Source organism: Eurytemora carolleeae, unplaced genomic scaffold, assembly GCF_000591075.1.
Source record: "Eurytemora carolleeae unplaced genomic scaffold, Eaff_2.0 scaffold411, whole genome shotgun sequence".
Lineage (NCBI taxonomy): Eukaryota > Metazoa > Arthropoda > Copepoda > Calanoida > Temoridae > Eurytemora > Eurytemora carolleeae.
Genome location: NW_019402160.1, coordinates 777 through 26,374, shown reverse-complemented (window position 1 = coordinate 26,374; position 25,598 = coordinate 777). Strand labels below are relative to the sequence as shown.

General features: G+C 32.5%; 2 protein-coding genes across 2 annotated transcripts; both read right to left on the bottom strand.

The window, feature by feature from the left end:
• LOC111718031 (uncharacterized) lies at positions 1-11,566 on the bottom strand. Its single transcript, XM_023493515.1, has 14 exons — positions 11,513-11,566; positions 10,543-10,643; positions 8,442-8,489; positions 8,319-8,383; positions 7,488-7,519; positions 5,998-6,383; positions 5,285-5,352; positions 4,776-4,842; positions 4,534-4,604; positions 2,989-3,064; positions 2,150-2,256; positions 1,984-2,094; positions 776-897; positions 1-394 (listed from the first exon to the last, which is right to left on the bottom strand). Exons 2-14 carry the CDS (start codon positions 10,640-10,642, stop codon positions 364-366), a joined length of 1,284 nt encoding a protein of 427 aa, XP_023349283.1. The 5' UTR covers position 10,643; positions 11,513-11,566; the 3' UTR covers positions 1-363.
• Positions 11,567-12,966: 1,400 nt separating this feature from the next.
• On the bottom strand, positions 12,967-23,861 carry LOC111718030 (GDP-L-fucose synthase). The gene is made up of 11 exons (XM_023493514.1): positions 23,764-23,861; positions 23,278-23,359; positions 21,041-21,154; positions 19,144-19,204; positions 17,983-18,109; positions 17,231-17,370; positions 16,814-16,886; positions 16,180-16,220; positions 15,195-15,242; positions 14,727-14,766; positions 12,967-13,357 (listed from the first exon to the last, which is right to left on the bottom strand). Exons 1-11 carry the CDS (start codon positions 23,813-23,815, stop codon positions 13,191-13,193), a joined length of 945 nt encoding a protein of 314 aa, XP_023349282.1. The 5' UTR covers positions 23,816-23,861; the 3' UTR covers positions 12,967-13,190.
• Between the last annotated feature and the right edge of the window lie 1,737 nt (positions 23,862-25,598).

Genomic DNA, 25,598 nt, shown 5'->3' with positions numbered 1-25,598 from the left:
GAAAATAAAATCTATATTTTGAATGTCTTAAGACGAAAAAGCTTATCAAATGAATTTCTGGGAACTACAGGGTTACACACAAAGAATGAGACGCTAGAGACGACTCTTCGGCATTTATGCTAGCTGTCTCTTTACGTTTATGATTCCCTAAAATTTCAAACTTGTTTGTTTCTTTAGCCAAATCCTTGAATACCCCATTAATAGACTTTATTCAAGAAAGGAAATTTAATTTAACCTTAAAATCCTCATATTTTAAGAGTTTCAGGTCGTCTTTATTGTCTTATCCTTATTAGGTAACCCAATATGTTTAATACTTTTAACTTTAAATTTTTTTAAATCAAAACACTTGACAATAAAGAATCTTTATTCTTTTCTGAACATAACTTCATCCCGTCTGAAGTACGTAAATATTCAAACTTTTAAACTGGAAACTGGACTGCACTGTTTTGTACTGTACTGCACTTTACTGAAATGTACTGCACTGTCAGCATTTGTATTGCACTGTGCTGCACTGTACTGCACTGTACTGCACTGTACTGCACTGTACTGCACTGTACTGCACTGTACTGCACTGTACTGCACTGTACTGTACTGAACTGTGCAGTACAAAAATCATAAATATTAGGCAAAAAAAATTAACTAAGCCATTTTGAACAAAATATCAATAATCTTTTAAAAGCGTAAAGTCCCGTAAATATAAAGATCATTATAAAATGGTTTTATTACAGAATTATTTTTCCTCTGATAGAAATAAAAGTAAGTTTGAATAATATTCCTGTTTGAAGTTTTCTCCCTCTGACTGTAAGTAGCTCCAAAGGATTCTGTTACGTCGAATTTAAGTCCGGCGTCAATCAGCTGTTTAGCGAGAATTCTACTCTCCTCCTCCCAGACCTTATCCTAAGAAAATTAAAAAAATCTGAAATCAAATTGAAAAATTCTATAAAAGCTTAGTTATACCAGATTACATCGAACTATTCTAGATATTATATACTTTGAAACTAAAAGGCTTTTGTAATTCTACGTAGATAAACTAGTTCACCTAACTGAGTACTACCTCCAGTACCATGAGAACTACCTCTTCTCTAAGTCCGGTGTATCTGAACCTACCTGAGAACTACCTCCAGGACCAGAGTATGTACCTGAAACTACCCGAGAACAACCTTTAGGACCGGAGTATGTACCTGAACCTACATGAGAACTACCTCTAGGACCGTAGTATGTACATGAACCTACCTATGAACAACCTCCAGGATCGGAGTATGTACTTTAACCTTAAAGAGAACTAACTCTAGGACCGGAGTATGTACCTGAACCTACCTGAGAAATAGCCCTGGACCTGAGTCTGTTCTTGAATCTCCATGAGAACAACCTCCAGTACCAGAGTCTTTTCTTGAACCTTCATGAGAACAACCTCCAGTACCGGAGTATCTACCTGAGTCTACCTGAGAACTACCTCCAGGACCAGAGTATGTACCTGAACCTACCTGAGAACAGCCTCTAGGACTGGAGTGTTACCTAAACCTATTTGAGAACTACCTCCTGGACAGAAGTATCTACCTGAACCTATCTGAATACTACCTCCAGGACCGGAGTATGTACCTGAACCTTCCTGAGAACTCCAGAACCGGAATCTGATCCTGAACCTACCTGAAAACTACCTCCAGGGCCGGAGTATGTACCTAAACCTACCTGAGCACTACCTCCAGGACCTGTGTATGTACCTAAACCTACCTAAAAACTACCTCCAGGACCTGAGTATGTTCCTGAACCTACCTGAAAACAACCTCTAGGACCGGAGTATGTACCTGAACCTACCTGAAAACTACCTCCAGGACAAGATTATGTACCTAAACCTACCTTAGCACTTCCTCCAGGACCAGCGTATGTACCTGAACTTACCTGAGAACTACCTCTAGGACCAGATTATGTACCTGAACCTACCTGAGTACTACCTCCAGGACCAGATTATGTACCTGAACCTACCTGAGTACTACCTCCAGGACCAGAAAAGGTTCTGACGTAGAAAACTGCTTTGCTTACTTCCTCCAAGAAAACTTCAGGATCTGTAGGGGCTGGATAACTCGAGAAATATCCCTGAAATAACAAATCAAAATATTTTAAGTAAAAAAGCAAAAAAGTGTGTCCTTACCTCTTCATTCTTTTGTGTGAGGAAATTGCAGGTTGTGAATTTGAAATCTGGCAGATTATTTAGGGTCATTGTGTACACAATTGGCATATTCTGGGATAGCTGTCTTTCTATAATAATAAATAGTTATTTCCAAAGAGAATAGAATATAAATTAGAGGGGAATTTACTAGAAAAAAGTGTAAAACGGCCATTTTGTTGTACTGTTTCCATACTGCAGGTGTACTTCACATATTTATGCTATATAACCTTTTGGGCCCTGGAACATCATTTTATAGAAAATCTAAAATTAATATAAAAAGAAAACCAAATTATAAAATAGGCTGGTTTCATCATTGACCAATGATCATTTCACATAGACTCTCTGACTTTTACTTTAAAAACGATGATTTTCCGTTATAACTATAAATCAAATGATGTCTTTTATTCACCTAATTCATTATAAAGTTTATTTAACAGCTTAAAAAAATTCTGCATATAATTTGTGAACATTTACATGATTTGTACACTTTGAACTCCCTTTCAGGCTGACAGGGACTGAAAAAATGCATACCGAGAGATTCTCTAAATTCCCCTCTAATATATATTCTATTCTCTTTGGTTATTTCATACAAAATCTTTAGTTGATATAAACAGAGGTTCACAAGTGAGAAATTTTGAACAATATTTTTATCATTTATCAACTTTAATGGAAAAAACAATGTTCTCTTTTTTAAGCTCTATAGCTTTATAGAATATTGGGTCCCAGATTAAGGTAAATCAATTATTATTGTCACTATTAATGCTACAAAGTTTTAACTTTCTATAATATTTATTTTATTTATGCAAATAAAATTTGTTTACGTTCAGTATTTTCTCCATTTAAATATGCACTGATTTTCTTCCAAGAATTCTCGTGCTCATTATTATCCTTTTTATCCTGAAATATTCTAGTTTTATTTCAAATCAAATCATGATATTTAAAGTGATTAAAGGGACTGTTAACGGGATTCTGAATGATCTCCAGTTACAGCTGCATGTCTGATTCACAAAGGTACCCTATAAACCAGGATCTGACAACAATAAGGAAGATATCGTCGTTTTTAATTTAGAAAAGAGGTCAAATCGGACAATTTCCTTTTTTCTCTCTGCTGTTGAAATCCACACTAGAGAACTCCCAATTGGAAAAAAATCTATTTTTGGATAGACAAACGATGATATCATCATCATTCTTTCTCAGACTAGGATTTCAAGGGTACCGGTTGAAATCGGACATGCCATTCTTTAAATGGGTAAATTGAAATTATGTCGATAAAGTCCTTTTATTTAAATATTATCATTTACAAATTAATTAATATGTTTTAAAGTTATTTTTATCTGGAAACGTAGAGTAGAAATGCAGTGTAAAATAACAATTTAAAGAAAGAATCGATTTATTAATTTAGTATTCTAATTTCATTTAAACATTTAAACAATAGTTTATAAAGAGGTTGCAACTTTTGTGTGGAGTATTTTTAATCTGAAGGCTAAATATCTAGATATTTAATTTGAGCACTTTTAAATTTGAGGATCAATGTTTGATCCCCTCACTTCAGGTTATGACAACCACGGGATATCAATCCATAAATCTGATCAATGCTTGATCCCGGGATTTAGAACACAAAAGTTCTGAATTCTGTATGATTCTTTCAAAGTATTTGTACAGAGACGAGAATAACATAAAATTCCGTTCTTTCATGGTTTAAACGGTATTTTATTTTATAGGAAAACAAGTAACAACAATTTTTCAAAACAGAGAATAAAAGTTAATAGAGTGGAAATAACTCTGAAATTATTAATTGTGCATGGTACTGCACCAATATGAATCACTTGTAGATTTTTCTGCAATATTGTTCTTTTAAGATGTTCATATTGTTCGTTTCTAATTTCTACACAGTTGTTTTGAAAAGTTAAACATTATTTAATAACATTAGAATACAACAATATATGTATATTTGTAGAGTGGTAATATCTTATTTAAATAATTCTAAAAAGAATGTACAATATCAATTAGAATCAAAACTATTTGCCACCAACAAATTTCGATTGTCGTAAAATTGTTTAAATTCGCGATATTTATAAGAGACAAAGTATTTTGTCATTATGATTATGTACAAAGATGCTCACAGATAAAAACCATGAAAAGTTGAAGTATAAGTCATAGTATCTATATAATTAGTAGAACATATTTCGTAGATTTTTCTGTTAAATTTTTCGCATTTTCTTGGCAAAACTTGTTATCTTTCACAAACAAACAGACAAACAAACACCCAAACAACCACCCGAAAAGCAACGCATATATATATATATTGTTGTACTGTTTCCATACTGCAGGTGTACTTCACATATTTATTTCTATTGACAACTAACTTGAATATTTCCATTAAACTTGGTGCAAACCATCAGCATCTCAGGATACAGACGCTCCTCAAACTTCTGAACTTCGGAAAACAGATGAAATTTTACAAAATAATATCCGTCTTTAAAAAAAAATAATTTTGGCAACACTTTAGGATTGAAAGAGTGGGATTCATTTTGTATTCAATGCCCCGGAAAATTCTCTATGCAGGCATCCCACAGATATTATTTTTCTGGATCTACAAAATTCTTACTGTTTTGGACTTTTCCGGGGCATTGAACACAACATGAATCCCACTCTGCCGATTCATCCCGTTGAACCTAAACTTAGAATCTTTAAACTAACAGGATTCATAGTTTAAATTATCTAAAAGGTCTACAAAATTGTGTTGCAAAGATATAGGGATTTGAAAATCAGACTGTGTGGCAAAGACTCATTTTCTTTGTTTGAATACTGCTCCAGCCCGAGCATGCTTAGCTTTAGTTTAGCGTAAAGGGCGTGCTACAACATATTTAAAAGTGTTAAAATTACATGTTTTAACTTTAGAAAACATCTCAGTCTTTCATACTTTGTGGTAACATGAGATTGTTTTAAATTGAATTGAAACCAAACTGTTAAATGGAAATCATTCATACATTTTTAATTATTCTAAAAAGCGTAGCTATTTCAACATAGTAAACAAGAAAATCAGTTCATTATGCTTAAACTTTATAAAAGAAACGATTGGTAAAATGTTTTTAGTACTTTTTTACTTTTACTTACATCGTTGGAAGTTGTTGGTTCCCAGTTCGAACTTGATGCCTCAACTACGCCAGTTTCCTCAAAAGATCCTTTAAAATATTTTTTCCACTTTTCTGTTTTTAATTGCCTAAGTTATCCCACAAAAAAAGGAAAATGTCTATAAAATGTCTGCCACATGAGTTTTAATTGATATTTCCAATCTGAAATAAGTGAATTTGACTAAACATGATATATGACAATTTAAGAATATCCACAGCATGGCAAAGTTCAATTTTTGGCATATAGGTTACACGTTTCGGTATATGCCTAGAGAACGATTTTTGGACCCCNAATATGGCAAAGTGACCCTCCATGCAAATATGGCAAAGTGACCCTCCATGCAAATATGGCAAAGTGACCCTCCATGCAAATATGGCAAAGTGACCCTCCATGCAAATATGGCAAAGAATGATTGATAACAGTCCCTTAAAAACTTTGTCTGATCAAGTATGAATTAGAACTGTTTTTCTTTTTGAAAACTGTTTATTTTAATTTGTGGGTTCTCTGCAAAAGTGACTTTTCTTGCTATTAAGAAAGACTAGAAAAATGATCAAAATTAAACCCTTTTAGAGTCAGATTGAGGTTTCAAGGGTACCGTTGTAAATCAGGCATTGTTATCTTGTCAGTAAGGTCACTGAAATTACGCTTATAGTCTCTTTAATAGGCCATTGTATGTGGGACACACTGTATCTTGCCTGAATCTGTTTTCTCTTCAAGTTTAAGTTGATCAACTAGCTCCGAACTGAGGATTTCTTCACTTCCCTCCTCTTTCTCCTCATTTAGCTCCAAAGATGCTGACCCTCCACTCTGCTCCCAAGAAGGGGATCCAGCCGAATGCTCCCAAGAAGCTCCACCAATATCATGCTCCCAAGAAGATGATCCAGCATTCTGCTCCCAAGACGAATGTTTATCATGGTGTTTTTGCTCCCAATATCCTGCTCTTCCGTGCCCCTTGATATGAGACCTTTTCGATTCCCAACTTGGTCTTGATTGCTCCCAACTATGAGGTCTTTTGGAGTCCCAGCTTGCATGCTCCCAGGATCCGGACTTAGACTCCCAGGAGTGGGAGTCCCAGGCAGATCTGAACATAGTGGGTCATTGTTATTTTTGGGACAGTTTAAAAATTAAATGGATTAATTTTATATTCAACTATAGCTGGAGTGCCTGGCGTTGCCAGTTAAATTAAAAAAAAACACATTTGAAAATACTCAATTTTTAACGTTATAAAAGTAGATATATCATTTATTCTTGATCATGCAAAAAAAAATGTCAAGGGTGAAACGGACTCAACTTAAATACGGGGTTACCAACATCAAAGGATGAGTAACTTTAAACTGGTTTCTTCCTTTGCCGAGTCATTAAAAAAGCAAATTAAAGAAAACACTAAAAGCAGAACACATACATTAACCTTGAAATTGTCATATTTTAAGAGTGTTAAGTCGTCTTTACAGTCTTATTCTTTGTGGGTAACACTGTTTAAAGGCTCCATTTTTCGCTTGTACATATATGCAGGGTTATCCACAAGTCTTTTGTCTTAAGTATTGTCTTTTCGTGGCTTATTAAATGATTTGGCAAAGACAGATTAAACAAGTTTAAAAGAATCATGAATATAAGGAAACAGACAATAGAAATTCCGTACAGTTTTTCCTTCAAGTATCATTTCATGGGTAACCCTGTCAGGGCGTTAAACAAGTTTGTCCAGGGGGGTGGCAGAACAAATTTTTCCAGGGCTGGTTCAGCGCCCCTTACGGGGTGGGGTGTCTCCCTTCATACGCCTCTGAACCCTGTATCATTTATGCCTTATCTTACATAAAAATTTTGCGCCTCATTAGTAGTAAAATTATGTGGATCTATCGCACAGACCAATCTGGCTTTTTACTCACAACTATCCAGGCAGACTCACAACTATCCAAAAAGGGATCCATCATTTATTTGGGCTTTATGGAGAAGCACTAGCTAATTTTTATTTTTTTACATTTTTAAATTTGCTTTTTCTAATATTTTTATTTTTTACTCAAGACTCATCATTACAGAAAAGTATCAGAAAAGAGTCTAGAAATTAAAAAGAATGATACAGAGATTTTGGATTTTGATGAGCCAGCAGTGAGCCATGAAGAGCTAGGATCTGTAGGATTGAGTCCAAGTAACTTTTAACTTTAGTAATAGTATTTAATATAATATATACCTGTCTCCATTTATCCTATATCCTTTAATCACCTAAACAAAATTCAAATATGATTTAAGAGATTGTTTGTAAATTTAATAAATAAACATTTAAATAAAAAAAATAGTGAAATATAGATCTTTTTAATTACTCGTTGTTTGTAAACGAAAAATTGTTCCTGATTCCCCTACTGCAAAGTTTTTTTTGGACGGCATATAAAAATATTTTTCTCGATAAAATAAATATAAAGATAATGGCATACACAGCACAGAAAGAACCCTCATGAATAGAATTCTTGATGGTAAGCATTCAGTGCCCAGCGTAGCCAGTGAGATAAAAAAATCGATTTTTGCAACAAAAAAATTGCATATTTCAGAATTTTTTTTAATTTAAAAAAACCGATTTTTAGCCAATGTTACCCCTTGGGTACCAATGGGTTTCCTAAAAAAAATTCTGCCATTCGGTCAGATATAACTGACATATTATATAGATTTTCGGTTTTGTAATTATATACAGCAATCAAAAATCAAAGCCGTTTAAGTTGTTAAAAAAAATATACTAAATCTTTAGATTAGAATCATTTAAAATTAAGACAAAATCTATAAACACGCATGTCTATAATGCGGCCGCGGCGATCAAGCTATAGAAGTTTTTATCGAAGAGCATGAAAGGCCAAGACAAAATTCGATTTTAATAAAAAAAAACATATCAGGTCTTAAATAAAATGTAAAATAGAAATATTTCGCCATGTTTCGTTTAGAAAAAAATTCGATTCAAATTTAGTTTTAAAAAAAGCTTACAAAGCATTTAAATTGTTTAGTGGTTCTGTATATGAAGTTAAAAGAAAAATACCTTGACGATCATTTTATTTCCGGCAATATTTATTATATCCGTCCCTCCGTCATCACCACTGCCCTCTCAATCAAATATTTATAAATTTTATTAATATCATTTTGTTTTGATAAAAAATAATACCTATCATTGCCATTTCCCTCAGGCCACTTATGATATGTCCAAAGTCATCTAAACAAATAAAAAAATGCTTTTATAAATTCCTACTTTTTTTCTGGGTTTCTGGTTTACTACCAGAAATGTTTTTTGTTAAAAAAGTTTTAAAATGTAATAGTGCTATTTAGAAGACAAAATCGGGTTATCTGATATATTTTTTAAAAACATTGGACATTTTTGAATTGAGGTCAGCCTTAGAAGAAATACAAAGGAATTGAGTTTTTGCCACAAACTCTGATTTTCTAATCCCTTTAATATCCAATGTGGGAGACCTTAGACATTTCAAACTAGGAATTCTGTTAGATAAAATAATCAAAGTTTGAAATATCCAATGTTCAAAACATCAAGTTGAAAAGAATTTAGTTCCTTTAAATGGTAAATCTTTTATTTCTTATTTCAATTTTCAATGAGGCTGAGAAGAAAAAAAATCAAAAAAACTATTTCACCCCGAATTGATCAGAGTAACCTGAAAAGATAAAAACTTTAATAAAATTTTTCCGATTTCATCAACCAATGAGAGCTAACAACAACAAAAATATGTAAACAAGGTATCCAGGTATATTTTGTTTACGAAAACTGTTCCCGGCTCTCCAATTGCGCCCATGGAATCCAGCGGAATGAAAAAACCCTTTCACACAAATTTCTCATTTTATGTGCAAGGTTTTGTTGTTCCAACGCAAACTCTTACATTAATGATATATATATATATTAGGTTATATATATATGTATGTATGTATATATAACCTAATTTCGCTCAATTTTTGTGAAGCGGAATTGCGCTTTGATTCCACTCAAACGAAATTTTCACAGTAAAATATAAACCAACCCTATACCCCTCTCCTCAGTTCTTTATATCCTTAGTAATACTGGTGAAAAAGTTCTATTTATTCATAGATTAATAACAATACAGATAGAACACTAGATGTCGTCTTTTCAAGATTTAGGGCGTATTTCGTTCACAATAACCCTGAAGAAGAAGCACAAAGGAGTTACGCGCATGCTGCGTTGAACGACAAGACAGAGAAAGAGCATGCGCGTAACTCCTTTGGGCTTCTGCCTCAAGGTTATTGTGATCCGAAAAACCCCTCAATCTTGAGAAGACGACATCTAGTGTTCTATCTGTATTGTTATTTATCTATGTTTGTTGAATGCTTGACCAAGTGCAATAGAAGACATGTCACTTTTTATTAACTTCAATGCTTGGACATCAAAGACCTCATTTTGTTTATTAATCCAATAATTTCTACTGAAAAGTGAAAAGTTCAAAATGTTTTAAGTATTTACTTTTATGATAATATTCAGCTGGGAACATAAATCATAGTCTGCAGGGGTATTTTGTTTTAAAGCAACAGCAAACAGTTTTTAGCAAAACATCATTTTAATATTTAACATGAGAACTTATTTTAAATAAAATTTTATAAATTTACCAAAAAGTAGAAATTTTCAGCAATTAAGCAAACTTGCGTGTATTTGATGTAAAATAAACAATCAATTAAATAAGTGAAATGCAGTGTCTGGGTAAACTGAAAAATTGATGTATATTGGACTGTTTGAAATCATTATACTTGAATATAACTGTCCCGTCGTTCCGCAGTTTTTATGAAGACTGAAACTATAAACTTTTGTCCTCCTAGTTCGTGTACACTAAACACTGTACTGCATGTGTACACTGTACAGTATACCTTCACTAAGACCTGAATGAAGTAGCTGAATGTACTTGATGGTATAGAACCTGGAACCATGAGTATAAAAATGGTGTACGGACCCTTCACTAAGGCCTGATGTACATGATGGTATTGAACCATGAGTATAAGAATGGCGTAAAGTACCTTCACTAAGGCCTGATGTACATAATGGTATAGAACCATAAGTATAAGAATGGTGTATAGTACCTTCACTAAGGCCTGGATGTGCCTGTATAGTAGTAGCTTTATGTACATAATGGTATTGAACCATAAGTATAAGAATGGTGTACAGCAACTTCACTAAGGCCTGGATGTGCCTGTGTAGTAGTAGCTGTATGTACATGATGGTATTGAACCATGAGTATAAGAATGGTGTACAGTACCTTCACTAAGGCCTGGATGTGCCTGTGTAGTAGTAGCTGTATGTACATGATGGTATTGAACCATGAGTATAAGGATTGAAATCTGAACCCCTCCACTCATCCTAATAAGAACTAAGTAACTGGATTCCAGGATTAAACAAGGAGAACACAGTTACAGGAATATTTAATAAACACTAAAATTATATTCATGGAAAAGGGAAACGTATAAAAAGCAGAGGCGCAACTATGGTGGTTTTTAGCGGGTGGAGGGCTGATTTGTTTGTGGTACAGTTCAGGACCAGAATATCATGTTCAAGAAAACGGTTAAAGAAATGTTCGTACCATTATACAGTACTGCAATCTAGATTCTAGACAGATAGAAGGAGAAGGTCAAATTCATGCGACATACTAGATACGACTTTGTGACCTCGTATATTTGGTTTTACGGACAACTATGAAAGATTGAAAATTTATCCTGTTTTATATTACTATTAGATATTCAAAATATGATTGTTCTTCTCAATAACCTTTAAATAAGAGGAGTTATAATTGAAAACATACAAAATGTCATTCTTAAGTGCATTTACTTTGCTTTGGCGTCTTTACGGTTCAACGACTAAAATTAATTTATGAACTTCAGGATTTCTTTTCCAGAACCGCGAGATTGTATTTAATATACTTCAATTCTACTATACTGTGATCCTTTAGTAAACGTCTTTTGATTGAATTGCGAATTTTCTACAGACCTTACTGGTGTTTCCCTAATTTAAAGTTTTGTTATGTTAAAAAGCATCCGGGCGTAAGTAATGCCCGAGCTATACTATATATCTGTCTTCAACAATTTCTTTGATATGTAATTTTACGTTATACAATTAATTTTTACAATATTTTAACATGTGCAAGGGAAAGAAGTTAAAATATCCATGTTTATAATTCGAAAAGACGACATTCGAGGAAGAATTTAGTTTTTTTCAATCTTTTTAATCCTTACCACAGGGTGTCCTCGAAATATGACAGAAGCAAGGAGATTTGAAGGTCGTCTTTGATCTTTGAAATAATATTGGTTTAATTTAATAGAAGGGGATGGTGGAGATGGCACATTTGATGTGGGGGGGGGGGCCTGCCTTCATTTTTGGTTTAAATCTTCCAATTTTTGGGCTGCACGCCTAATTAGTGATCGAAATTCCTAAAATAAAATCAAATTGAATTTTAATGACCTCTAATGACATCTAATGACCTCCACAAATAGAAAATATTTCAAATATGGCTTATTGCATATCAAATGAAAGCTAGGAACCCAGGGAATTCAGTAGCAGCAACAAATCCAGTGTTTGACCTTCTAATGACCTCTTGCAACCTCTAATGACCTAAATGACCTCCAAAAATGAAAATGTTTTAACTATGGCTTTGTGCATGTCAATTAAAAGCTAGGAACCCCAGGAATACAGTTGCATCAACGAATCCAGTGTTTGGCCTTCTATTGACCTCTAACGACCTCGAATGACCTAAAATGACCTCCAAAATAAAAATTTCAAAACGGTCCGAAATATAATAAAGCTATCCCTCATATAAAACGGAATTTATGTTTTTAAAAATCTACGGCCAACACAGGGTAATTCAGCTAGTACATCATAAAAAGCTTCAATTGCAACATAAAACAGGTTCTCCCAAAAACAAAATTTTGAAGTTTATAAAGAAAACCAGTGTCCTGTGTGGGTTCATCTCGTCCCTAAAATTTAACCATTTCAACGTTCAATGTTGAAATATTAAAAGCACTGTTAAATCATTAAAATATTTAGTTCACATAATTAATTGCACGCATATAATTCTTAACTGTAGTTTTAAGGAAAAAAATCGGACTCTTGTTTTGTCTGACCGATCAGTGGTCGACCAGTGAACGTACTTTAATGGATCACGCACATTGAGTTGAGTGCACAGCTAGTAACAGACTCCTACTCCTAGAATATCTTCGTCCAGTCCAACCAACTTTTATATAACATTGCACTCTGTAAATTTCACGGGAAAAGTTCCAAACTTTACTGTTATTAAATAATGACCTAAATACTGTGGTTAGCGATTAAATCAATACAATGAAGACGTTTTTTATTAGTAATGCTTTGATCTCTAAGAAGCATTTTTAAATTACAAGTTTACAAGAAACATAATTTACAAATTTTCTTTGTTTAAATGTTCATTGTTCAAGTGTTTCTGCTGTTAGATAGATAGGTAAAAGTCAATATTAAAAAATAAGGTAGTCTTCATTGTATTGATATATACGACAACAACTGTACTATACATATCTTAATATAACAATATTATTGGTGAGGATGACCTTAGGAAAATTCTTCATTTTCTTTCATTTAAAGTGACAAATTCACTTTATTTTTAGTAAACATTGAACAAAATTACTGAAAAAATGACAAAATATATTTAGTGTAATTATCACATTTGATTAATAAACAATAAATACGAGTGAATTAAAAGAAAAGTGCACAAGCATATTCTGAGCAAAGCAAAAACCATTACAAAAAACAAGATAATGTGTGAAAAACAAATCTAAAGAAAGCTGTAGAAATTATTTTTTTAAAGAAGAAAATCTGTAATATTGAATTAATCTGAAAAATATGTTTTTTTTGGTATATTGAATACTGTTAGCTGGATTGCTGGATTTATCTTCTAGCTGTAGCATAGTTCTCCTTGTACCAAGTGACCGATTCCTTGATAGCGGTCTCTAGCGGCGTAAATTGGAACTGAGGCAGGTAGCACTTCAACTTGTCGTTGCTGGCGGTCTTCTTAAACTGGCCGTCAGCCTTATCAGTCAAAAACTTCACTTCGCCTACAACAACAAAAAAATTATTTAAGTCAAATCCAATCAATTTTTTTCAAATACGAAACTGCCATTTCTAATTGTAATACTTCAATTTTAATTGAATTAATTGAGCAAGATTATTTAGTTTCTTAAAAAAATATTTTTTGTTGATTTAATTTTTTTTTTGGAAATCTTCTTTAAGATATTTATGAAATTTTAGAGTTGAAGAAAGTACATTTACCAGAATATTTTCGGAGAATAAAAGGAAAATTTCACAAAACAAAAAACTTATCAATAAAAAACTGAAATATACCGGATCTGAATTTCCGCAGAAAAAGCTAAAACATGTTTGTTGACTACCCCTTATATTGTAAAACAAACAGAGCAGAAAGCGTTTAATTTAAAGAATAAAAGATGTTATTGCTGATAAAACAAGGTGACGGGAAAAATCCTCATTAAAGTCTATAAACCAGCTGTTCAGATCGCCATTAACCCTTTATATTACTGCTTCTTTATGCTAGAACTGCAAGGTATTACAGGATCATTTTAAACTTTCTTGGATTTATTAGATATTAAATTAAACAGTTACAAGCTCATACAATGTGCTGAGGATTTGAAGTAAATCCACATTCATGGACATTCTAGGAGATCAATAGTGCTTTCAGACGGGAGGGGTAGTGGTCATCTTGACCCCTCCCCCCCTGCAACGTTCCTTTTTACTTAATCAACCTACCCCCTCCCACCTGACTAAAATCCAAAATACGCGCCGGGGGGAGATGATAAAAGTCGTCTTTATTTACGTCCCAGATCCTTTTGCCTTTTAACCCCCAAATATTTACTCTCAGAACAAGTTTTCTATTTCACAAAAAAAAGTTTAAACTTCTAGTTTTAAGTAAGGAATTTTGTTGTATGAACAACATTTTACAACAACAAATTCAAATCAATAGAAATTATGGAGCTCGTGTTTTGTGTTTCTTCAAAACTTCAGAAGACGTTTAAAATATTTATCTAATTTGATTTAAATAATACATGAAAACCAAAAAATAAAATAAGAAGTTTTGCGGAAATACAACTTAAAATTTTGAGTATCAGAAAAAAGGAGACTTGCATATCAAACTTAAGATTTCTAAAAACTAAAATTATTAAAAATTTAAATTCGGGTCATTAACCCAGATCGAAAGAATTTATAAAATATCACATTGCCAATTTTTCAATGGGTTTTATACGATCACACTTAAATCTCAGTAATTGTAAAAATAAGTAAATAGCCAAGAAATATGCGGAAACAGCTTTAAAGAGTTAAATATCTGCTGCATTCCATTATCCGTATAGGCTAAGAAAACGACATTTTATTTATTCTTACTATGTCTCCAAAGTTCTGCGTTAAACTGTTTACCTTGGAATTCTGCGGCATCCTTTATCATGAATGCAACATCCTGTGGTTAAACAACATTTTTACAAAAAAAAATAGTTTTTAAAACTTTTTTTTTGGGGGGGGGGGGATCTTTAAACAATCTTTAATGGTGTGGTATCCCATCTGGATCCAGGGAGGATCTGGATCATGGGAGCGGAAAATACGGATCCGAATCCAGGGAGCGGAAATAAGCAGATCTGGATCCAGGGAGCGGGGAAAAACACAAATCTGGGTCCAGGGAGCTAAAAAACACGGACCTGAATCCATGAAGTGGAAAATCACGGATCTGTTTCAGGGGAGAGGGAAAAATACTGATCAAAATGCATGAGTGGAAAAAGGGAGGAATCGGATCAGGATCCTAAACCTTGATATAAAAATTTGTTTTTAATGCATGATAAGATAAAAATGATAAAAACATTTTTTTAATAATTTTTGAAAAGATATTGTTTCCTTGATAGAGACTTCTTGATCTGATGCTAGAATGATGGGATCCACCTCCTGATATATATTTAATATATATCTAGTATTATCCAACAAGTGGATATTAATTCATATCTTGGGGAAGTAAATAAAAAATAAGATATTACAGACTAGCTGGAGTGCCCAGCGTTGCCCGTGGAATACATTTTTAAAAAATATTTTTTTTATAAAAAGAGAAGTTTTTTTTAGCCTATTGTACCCCTTGGGTTTCCTCATAAAATTTCAGTCCATTCTGTCCAGCCGTTTGACCAGCTATAGCCGACATACATATATATGAGCGTTGAGCGAAGAGCTTTATTGTATAGATAATAGTTATGCCATAGATGAGAATTTCAATAAATTAAATTTTATTTGAATTAAGACTTCCACTTTATATGTATACTAGCCTTAGAAATGTTCTCTTTGTGTACATCGTAAAACAAAACAAAAATAATTCGCGGATTTTCACAAAACATTTCGTGGATTTTCAAAATGTTCAAAAATTTAATGAAGATAGAATTTTGATGGAGACAAATATTTGAAATTTTGAACATTCATAAACCTTCCCTGGGGTCCCTAGATGTCCCACAAAAAATTTGGGCCCGATCGGTTCAGCCGTTTTGACGTTTATTGGATACAAACAAACAAACAAACAAACAAACAAACAAACAAACAGACACCCAAGCCAAATTTATATATAGATTAAAGGAAAATGGGACTTAATATCCCATTTCTCTTCAAAAATTAAAACCATGTAATACTTGTAATATCCAACATGGACAGTGGACACTTAGGTGAAAAACCTTGCCGAGAAAAATGTTGATCAACTACGGAGAAAAAATGGCTACTTAGAAAACATCACTGAAACTCTAAAATTGTTCCTAAAAGAGGGGCGCGAAGCGCCTTAAAAGTATAGTTTTGATAAAAAAATAAAATACTTTGAAATGTTTACAAATTTAAAAACTAAATATATTTCCTTGTATTCACGTAGAACCCATATTATCAGTTTACCAAGATCTAAATGAAAAACATGTTAGTAATAAATGAATTAAAAACTTGACACAATCTGTAAATTTGTAATCGTTACATCGTTGCAGCCGGATGTCGAAGACCTTTGACTATCCAAATATTAAATATTAACTTTAACTTGAAATAGCTTGCAAGGATATATGGATTAGAACATTTAGAGTTCATAGGAAGTATCCACCCCCAAAGTAGGAGTTTTGAGCGTCGAATTAGCGCGCAAACTCGGGATTTACAGATCTTTAAAAAGTTTAATATGTTTCAAATGAATCCGAAAGAAGTTTTCCACAACACATACTCAGTTCAACTACATTACATAGCCGGTCACTCCCTTTAACAATAAATCAATATTTATTTCAAACACTTATTTTTAAAATCAAATAGGGGCAACGTTATTTAGCCGACATTTGAGTATGCTAAGTTTGCAAGATTATATATTTTAAGCCCAGACCAATGTCAAATAACCGTATTTAGATTTGAAAATCATACTTTTAAATGACCCTCGAATCTGATTAAATTCTATAAAGTGCTAATAATGATGAAAAATGTATAAATCTGTACTGCATGAACTCTTAGGCGTACTGTACCTATGCTATAGATGAACTGCCTGAGTGGAGAACCAGTTCCCCAAATCTCGAATGGAGTTCCATTCTTTTGAGCCTTAAAATAATGTTAATTTAAAAATTTTGATATTTTCGGTTTTTTACAAAATATTCTGAATTAGAATAAGATTTAATATGGAACGTTTAACTTCATGTGATCAATAAAATCTACTAAGAGACAGTTAACGGAGTCTTAAACAATTTTTACACCAGAAATGGACAAATTTGGGACATTTTCTTGCTCGCCTATGGCAAAAATGGAGAAAGAAAAACAAAAATATCATCATAATGGTCGTCTTATACTTAATTTACAATTACAATATCTTTGCACAATTTAATGAAAGTTTAAATGTAATATAAGAGATTCTGGGAGAGATATGGTTTTATTTTTAACCTTCTCACCTCAACAACTTTATTAATAAGTCCAGGGACCACATGTCCGTTCTGTATATTGAAGTTATCATGAGGTCCAAACACGTTGCAGGGGATTATAGAGGTGAAATCACAGTTGTACTGTTCCTTGTACGATCTGTTCAGTACATCTAGATATAGATATTGTAAAGTACTGCTAGTTGTACGATATGTTCAGTACATAAAGTACAACGTTCGAATTTAGATGTAAAGTATTGCTGTTTGTACTGTTCGTTGTACAATCTGTTCAGTACAACGGTTGAATATAGATATGAAAAGAGTACTCTCAATTATACTATTCCTTGTATGATCTGTTTAGTACAACGGTTAAATATAGATCTTGAAGTAATGAATTTGTACTATTCCTTGAATGATCTGTTTAGTACAATGGTTAAATATAGATGCTAAAGGAATACAAATTGTACTATTTATTGTATGATCTGTTCAGTACATCTAGTACAACGGTCAAATATAGATATTGTAATCGTTGATGGTAAACTAAATAAAATTGAGAATATTTCCTCCAGACACATTTCAGGCACAAATTAAAAATGTTTGATTCAAACAATCATCAAGCGGATGCCAGTAGAATATAAAAAAAATTTGAATGTTCACGATTTTGAAAACAGGAATTGTTAAAGAAATAATCTCAAATCGACCTTAAACCTAAAATTATAATTGAATTAAATCAGTCAACATGTCTAATAGTTACCAGTCCCTTTAAATTGGTTTTTAATAATTACCAATCATTCGTTTAGCGTAGGAGTATCCATAGTTTGAAGAATGCGGAGGTCCATTGTGTAACATTGTTTCATCAATAGGATAGGTCGTCTTATCCGGGAATATACAGGTAGACATACAGGACACTACCTGAACAAGACGACATTTAGAAATATTATTTCATTAATAAGATAGGTCGTCTTATCCGGGAATATACAGATAGAAAATGACATGTAGGATACTACCTGAACAAGACGACATTTAGAAATTCAGAATAATTCTAAACCCTTAATTTGTTGTCTTTTTAATAAAAAGGATTTTAGGATCTTTGCGCTCATTTTTCAAGTAACTATTCTTTTTTATTTACATTTCCTCTTCAAATCGCCATTTTTTCTTTTTAGACATTAAATATAAAATTTTGCGAATTTTTGTTTTCATTGATTAATTCCCAAAAGTTAAAGTGCATATGGGGTTTTAAAACAAAAAAATTTACAGTGGGACCTTTAAAACTGTGAAATAGGAAGACAACTTTTAGCCTTAGCTTAGGTTACAATTACAGGGGACATTAGTTCCAAAACTAACACTTGGCAGAGTAAAAGTCGATAATAAAAACTATAACCAACATTTTATTAAACATGACGTAAATGCTTGAAAATTGACATTGATATGAAATCCGTTAATTGTCGCAAAACCAGGATATGTTCCGAAAACGCGACATGAGCTGAAATCTGGTAATTGTTTCAAAATAGGGATATGTTCGAAAATGAAATCAAGAATCATCAAAAACTAATTCTCACGCCTTATTATTAGTTTAAAATTGACATTTATTGCTTCAATACATAGTTTTAACCATTTTTTTTATAAATAAATGGTGTAATTTTGTTCTATTCGTCTTGGATTTAAAGATATATACTCTTGAAAAAGATAACTTAGCAGATTTGACCCATTTCTAACACTCAGTGTTAGAAATGGGCCAAATGTAGTTTTGGAACTATTATCCCCTGAATTACAAGTCCACTAAACAAAAGACTGGGCAATCCGGGATTTTTAAGATATTTTAGTTAAATATTTTGCTTTCTAACAACATTAAATACACTTTATAATTGATTTAATGTCGTCTTCCTATTCAATTGTTTTCTGATTCTCATATATATAAAGATACAGATGGGTGAAATTAGGTTTACCTTTTTTACGTTGAACTTCTGAGCCATCTCTAGAATATTTGTATTCATTTTCATATTCAATCTTAACATATTTTTCATTAGTTAGGGACTGGGGTCAATTTCTCACTTTAACAAAAACCACAATTGAAAATAATTAACTTGTTAAAATAGAAGATTAAGGATATCTCATGCAATCTTGATTAGACAAAGCTTTAAAAATACCCAGCTCTGAATCGAACTTATGCCACTTAATTAATTGAGATTCACTTTATAGGGAGGAAAAATAGTCTCCGCGTTCATGTATGCTTGTGGGACTATTTTTATGTTTTTTTTCTTCAGCTTTTACGTTTACAACATCCCTTTTCTTTAAAAGGTTTGTTGGAAAAAACATTCCTCCTTTTTGAACCTTTTTTGTTGATAAATGTTTTTTTCCCACTTAAAATTATGTTCATCACAAAAAATGTCAGCTTTCATTTCAATATTCATGATATTTTGATTAAACATTTAAAATAAATTAATTCTAATGAAAATTCCAAATACACATTTATAAAACCAGGGACCAAGTATAGTGATTTGAGCTAGATCGCTGACCTTCCTGTGAAGTAAAAATGAAAGGGGGTATAGGGTTAAGCCTTAAAGTCCCTTTAACTGGCGGTAGGTAGTTCAGTAAAATCTCCAATTCATAAAACTTGGTCCAGGATAATGAAAAATAGAAACTGAATCCGGATATGAAATCTTCGACATCTAATTTGTTGAACAAAAAGTTTCATCTAACAGTGTGACTTTATTTATGAAAAAATGCAAGCGTCATAAACTTTTTCAAAGGGTTTTCATAATAACAAATATAGAAACCCAGAGGCCGAATTTTAAGATTTGAGCCGCGGCTTAAAATTGAGCTGCGGCTCAAATATGATTCATTCCACTTAAATTGTATCTAATGTTTCAAGATTAAAGCCGGCGCTAAATTGAAACAGGTTTTTGGCGGATTTCAGACGCGGCTCAAATTCATTAAATTCGGACTCTGACCTCATTGTTTTACTATGTTTTATGTTTCTTAGTTGCTTCTTGGTTGTAAAGGGATAGTGGCCATAATTTCAATTGACCCTCCATTAAAATGTCCAATTCACAACGGTGCCCTTTAAACTTTTAATCTCCTGTTCAACGAAATAACCAACCTTTAATTCCCTCCTTTTTTATTTCCAGGGAGGATAATTACTTATCCTCCCTATTTACAGGGAGGATAATTACTTATCCTCCCTATTTACAGGGAGGATAATTACTTATCCTCCCTCTTTACAGGGAGGATAATTACTTATCCTCCCTGTGATCCATACAGATTTATCAAATAAATAGTTCTCTAATTATTTAATATTGAACAGGAGATAAAAAAAATATTGTCTGGAAAAAATCATAATTGACAGTTTTATTGATTTCATTATTATTTTATCCCCCACGGTTGGTTATTTCGTTGAACAGGAGATTAAACGATAAATTACTACTTAACCGGGAGTTTTCATGAGGATAAATAAATTGAGGGGAAAACCACTTAGCCTTGGGCCTCCTCGACCTTTTTGGGGTTCTAAACCTCCCTCGCTACGCTCGTGAGGTTTAGAACCCCAAAAAGGTCTTGGAGGCCCTCGGCTAAGTGGTTTTCCCCTCAATTTAATTATCCTCCCTTAATCTCCCGGTTAAGTAGTAATTAATAGTTATATCCGAGTAACAATGAGAAAGATAAGTTGTTTTTCTATCTAAAAATTGTATTTGCTAATTGCGGTTTTCATATATTTGTACAGATATGACATGGAGTTAAAGATACAGACTAAGTATTCAAGTCTTGATTAAGTGCACCCTTTTTATATCTCTAAACGAAGGGTGCCTTGACATTACAACAGTCCTTAGACGCTTCGTTTTTTATTACCTGAAGAAATCACAGTTAGCTTTCATATTAGCGAATAGTCCCCCAACTATAGCTGCTAGATGAATTACATGGGTTGGTTTATACTTCTCAAACAGGGCCATCGTACTAGATTCACTAAACACAAGCAAATATTGTCAATTCTCATCAAAATTACACTTGGACCAGATTGATTGAATTATATGTATGAAGTAGTTGAACTACGTTATAGTCTATATTGAATAACTTCTTTTGACCTTGACCCAGTGCACAAAAGCTCTGGTTGAACCGGCGTTACGTGGTTCAACTAATTCTCGATATATTCATTAAATCTGTTTCCTTGTTTACTTCTGTTCCTCTTTTCATAAATTCAGGTCTCATTAATCTTTTTATGTTATAAAGGTCTGAAACCGTGGAATCCATTTTAAATTTCAATATATTTTTTTTTGTATTAAATAAGTTCTTTGATAACCAATCCTAATATAGTTTAGGTTGAAAATATTCCTTTAATATTTGTTCGAACCTGGCATTCATTTTGTTGGTATTATGTTAAACAATGTTAATATCGTTTCTTTTGTTGATAAATAAACAATTTGAATATTTTTGAAGAAATTGTCTCCTAGAGATAACTTTGAAAAATAATATATAAAGTTGAACCCATAAAGTTGTGGAATAGGAAGACGAGGCCTGGGCTCAAGTTATGATATTTAATTAGCCCATAAACTTGAAACACAGAAATTTTGCAGTGTAAACGAACAGACCTATTTCACTAAATTAAGACTCATTTGGTATATGAAGACGATATTTAAGAGATCTATTGTGCATTTGATATTGTTAAAAAGTGAATTGTTGTGTTTCGGGTTTTGTTTGATAATTATTTACAACTACTTCACAGGAAAGTTAAGGTAATTTCACTCTACCAAAGTTCCCAAAATCAATTTGTAAAACATCCAGAGTGTACCGAGGGATGTTTTTTATACAAAATTGGTCGAGGGAACCCGTGGTTAAGTATAATTTTTAATTTCCCAAAAAGTAGTTGTACACAATTTTATCGTCTTTTGAGATGAAAATGCGCGAAATTTGTTCCCCCAAAATTTTGCAGATCGGGTGGTTATTTTACATAACTGGGCCAATGGACGATAAGAAACTTAACCTCCCTCTGCTAGGGGAATCATAGGTCGGTAATGTTGGTCAAAATGCGGTAAAATAACTAACATTCGTCTTCCTTTTCCAGTTTTATGGATCTCTCTGTATGTACATATCTACATAAAAACTGCAAGTTGTTCCGGAATAAATAAACAAAGATGCCAGGATACGGCATTATTCATGATATAACCCATAGATAAGATTACTTTTAGATTCACTGAGAATAATATATTTTTAGTTTATATTTTATAAACAAGATATTGCAGGAAAAGTGCACTTTTTAAATTTGCATTGGAGTTAAGCCAAGAGGTAATTAATAAAAAATGTTTAAAAGAAGTAATAGAGTTTCAGGTAAAACAGTCAAGTGGGATACAAACTGTTTTAGCGTCTTTGCACTAAAGCCGCAGGTAATTTCAAGAAACCCCGATTCACAACGGTACCACTAAAAGCTTTATGTGATCAAGATACGATTTAGATATCAATGTTTATACTTTTTAAAACTTATTTTTTTCAATTGTGGTTTATCAACAAAAGTGACTCACGCATTTCTAATACAGGAAACATTTTTAAACCTAAGAGTATTTTCACATTTTTAATCAGATAAAGGTTTCAAGGGGTACCGTTGTTAATCGGGCAATTGTTATCTTTGCACGGAGAATCACACGAAGTTACATTTACAGTCCCTTTTAGATCCATACGTTTTGCCCTCAGGTATAGGTAAACCTTCTTAACATAAACCTTTACTAAACCTGTTTTTCATAATATGTGCTACAAAAATATCTTAAAGGGGCTGTAAGCGTAATTTCAAGATGCTTAGATGGCAATGCCCGATTCACAAAAGTACCGTTGAAATCTTGATCTATTTAATAATGTGGAAGATATTCTTGTTTTTCTAGGCATAAAAGTGTTTAATTTTGACAATTCCTAAGTATTTTCCTGCACTAGAATTGTGAAAGTCACTTTTGTAGAAACTTCACAATTGAAAATTAACTTTAAGTTATCAAAGTTGTTAACATTGATATCTTATTCATGTACATGATCAGAAAAGCTTTTAGGGGTACAGTTGTGAATCGGGCATTGCCATGGAGGGTCACTGAACCTTAATCTAAACAAACCTGGATAAATCTGCATCTTTGCTAGACAAGAATATCCATTCTTCTCCCTCCTCTTTACAAGATTCGAGAGCAGTTTCAATACCTTCATAATGATATAAATGATACTTTAGCTGAAGTGCCCGGCGTTGCCCGTAGAATCTTTTTTAAAATGTAAATTTTTTTAATAACATTTTTGAATTTATAAACAAAAAAAATTATTTTTTAGCCTATGTTACTAGATAAATGTCAGCTAATTCGGTCCAGCCGTCTGGCCAGCTATAGCTAATATAAATACAAATACACATACATATATATATATGAACGAAGACCTTTATTATAAAGATAGAAGTATTTAATTAAACACCAAAAAAGTGAATCTCTATTCAGAGAAAAATTTTAATTGAGATAAAAACTCCACTTCTTGCAAGTAAACCCTCTAACCCATCTATTTCTAATTCAAGAAAAAATGTTTTAAAAGGGGGGGGGAGTTAATTTTCAATTATTTACCTTTCCCGACCAATCCAGTCCCACCGGTGACAAGAATTACTCTTTTTTCCATTTTATCTGAAATAATAATCAAACAGCGAGTACAAAATAGGAAATGAAAAATTCTCAAAAAAACATCGAAAATATGTAATAATATCTAAGAGTTTGATTTTTTTATTATGACTTATGAGAATGTGATCTGCAAGAAACCCCATGTTGAGCAACCCAGACTGCCTTCAGCAGTATCTGACCCTACAGGAGTATAAGTTAGAACTTCCAAAATTTACCCCGTTTGAAAAGACAATTTTATATTTAGAAGAAAAAACTTCAGGCATACTTAAAAAATAAATGATACTATTTGGCATTTTTATCTATGTAAACATTTGGCTTGTCGTCTGTCTGTTTGTATTCAATAAACGTCAGAATGACTGAACCGATCGGGCCCAAATTTTTAACATTTTTTATATTTTTACAGAAAATATACCAATTTAAACAGAAAAAATCCACGAAAAGTGAAGTTTTAAAATTTCTATGAAAGAATGACGACTTGAAGTGAAACAATTTAAGGCTAAATTTTTTAATAAAAAAAGGGGGGGGGGTTAAGAAGAGCCCTGGAAGCCGTGTATATTTCATATGTAAACCTGGAAACACTGTGTTTTACATTGAACTAATTCCTAAACCACCTGTTAAAATAACATTAAAAAAGGAACAGGTGAGGTTTAAAATTATCTTATAGCTAACATGTCGACGTAATTCTTCTTCTTTAAACTTTTATAAAAAAAATTTATATAAAAGAAGGAAAAAAAATCAAAACAATAATAACATTAAGGTCAACGTAATTCTAACAGATTCTACATTTTATTAGTAAAATCTCAAAAGTACTCATTAAGCATTACACTAAGAAAACAGGGTGTAAAAAACACACATTTAATATATGCCAGTTCTTATTATGGTAAGATTTTTATAATTTTGGACATTTTCAATCGATAGACGCCATAGGCACATTTTGGTTGGTTAAATATTGATATTGAGATAAACGAAAAGTAAAGAAAAACTAAACTAATTATTACAATTATCTACATTTGATATGTTCGAACTACAAATACCAAATAATTTAAGCTTAGACTTGACTAAAGAAAATTTACTCTTTTGAGGCTCTATGAAATCGCAGAACAAAGATAAGAAATCTACGAACTCAACCAAGCCAAAATTGCAAAACTTTAGTCTGCATTAAATTACAAAAACCTCTTAAGACCTCTATTTTGTGTTACCTAATCGGAAATATTAAATCGATTTTGAAACTGTCCAAAAAAAATTATAATTAAAACGAACCATGATGAGAGTTCCAGCTCCTAATGTTAATTTGAAATTGCGAGGTTATGTACGAGGAGAAGGATTTCTTCCAAGAAATTTGTATACAAGATCTTAATTTTAGGTCTGTAGATGTGCGATAAAGTTTCGTGACATAAAAAAAATAATAAGAATTAAAACAATTCCTTTATAGAAATTTTAAGATCTAATCTAAAAATATTTACCTTTTCAATGCATTTACTTTATTTGTTTTACTTTTCTATTTATCGATAAGTAGAAAGAGGCGTATTCAGAGGGGGTCCCTCCTATCAATTTTATACATGACCACTTATTTTTTATTTTTCAGCAAAATTATTATAATTTATTGTTTTATTATTCTAGGATTAAGTTAGGTTAAGACAATTTCTGCGCTGCGCCTAGGACAGGCTAGGGGGCCAAGCGCTGCGGCTAGGACAGTCTAAGGGGCCGAGCGCCGAGGCTAGGACAGGCTAGGGGCCGGGCGCTGTGGCCACATGACCAATATTACCCATGTGTTACATATGAGA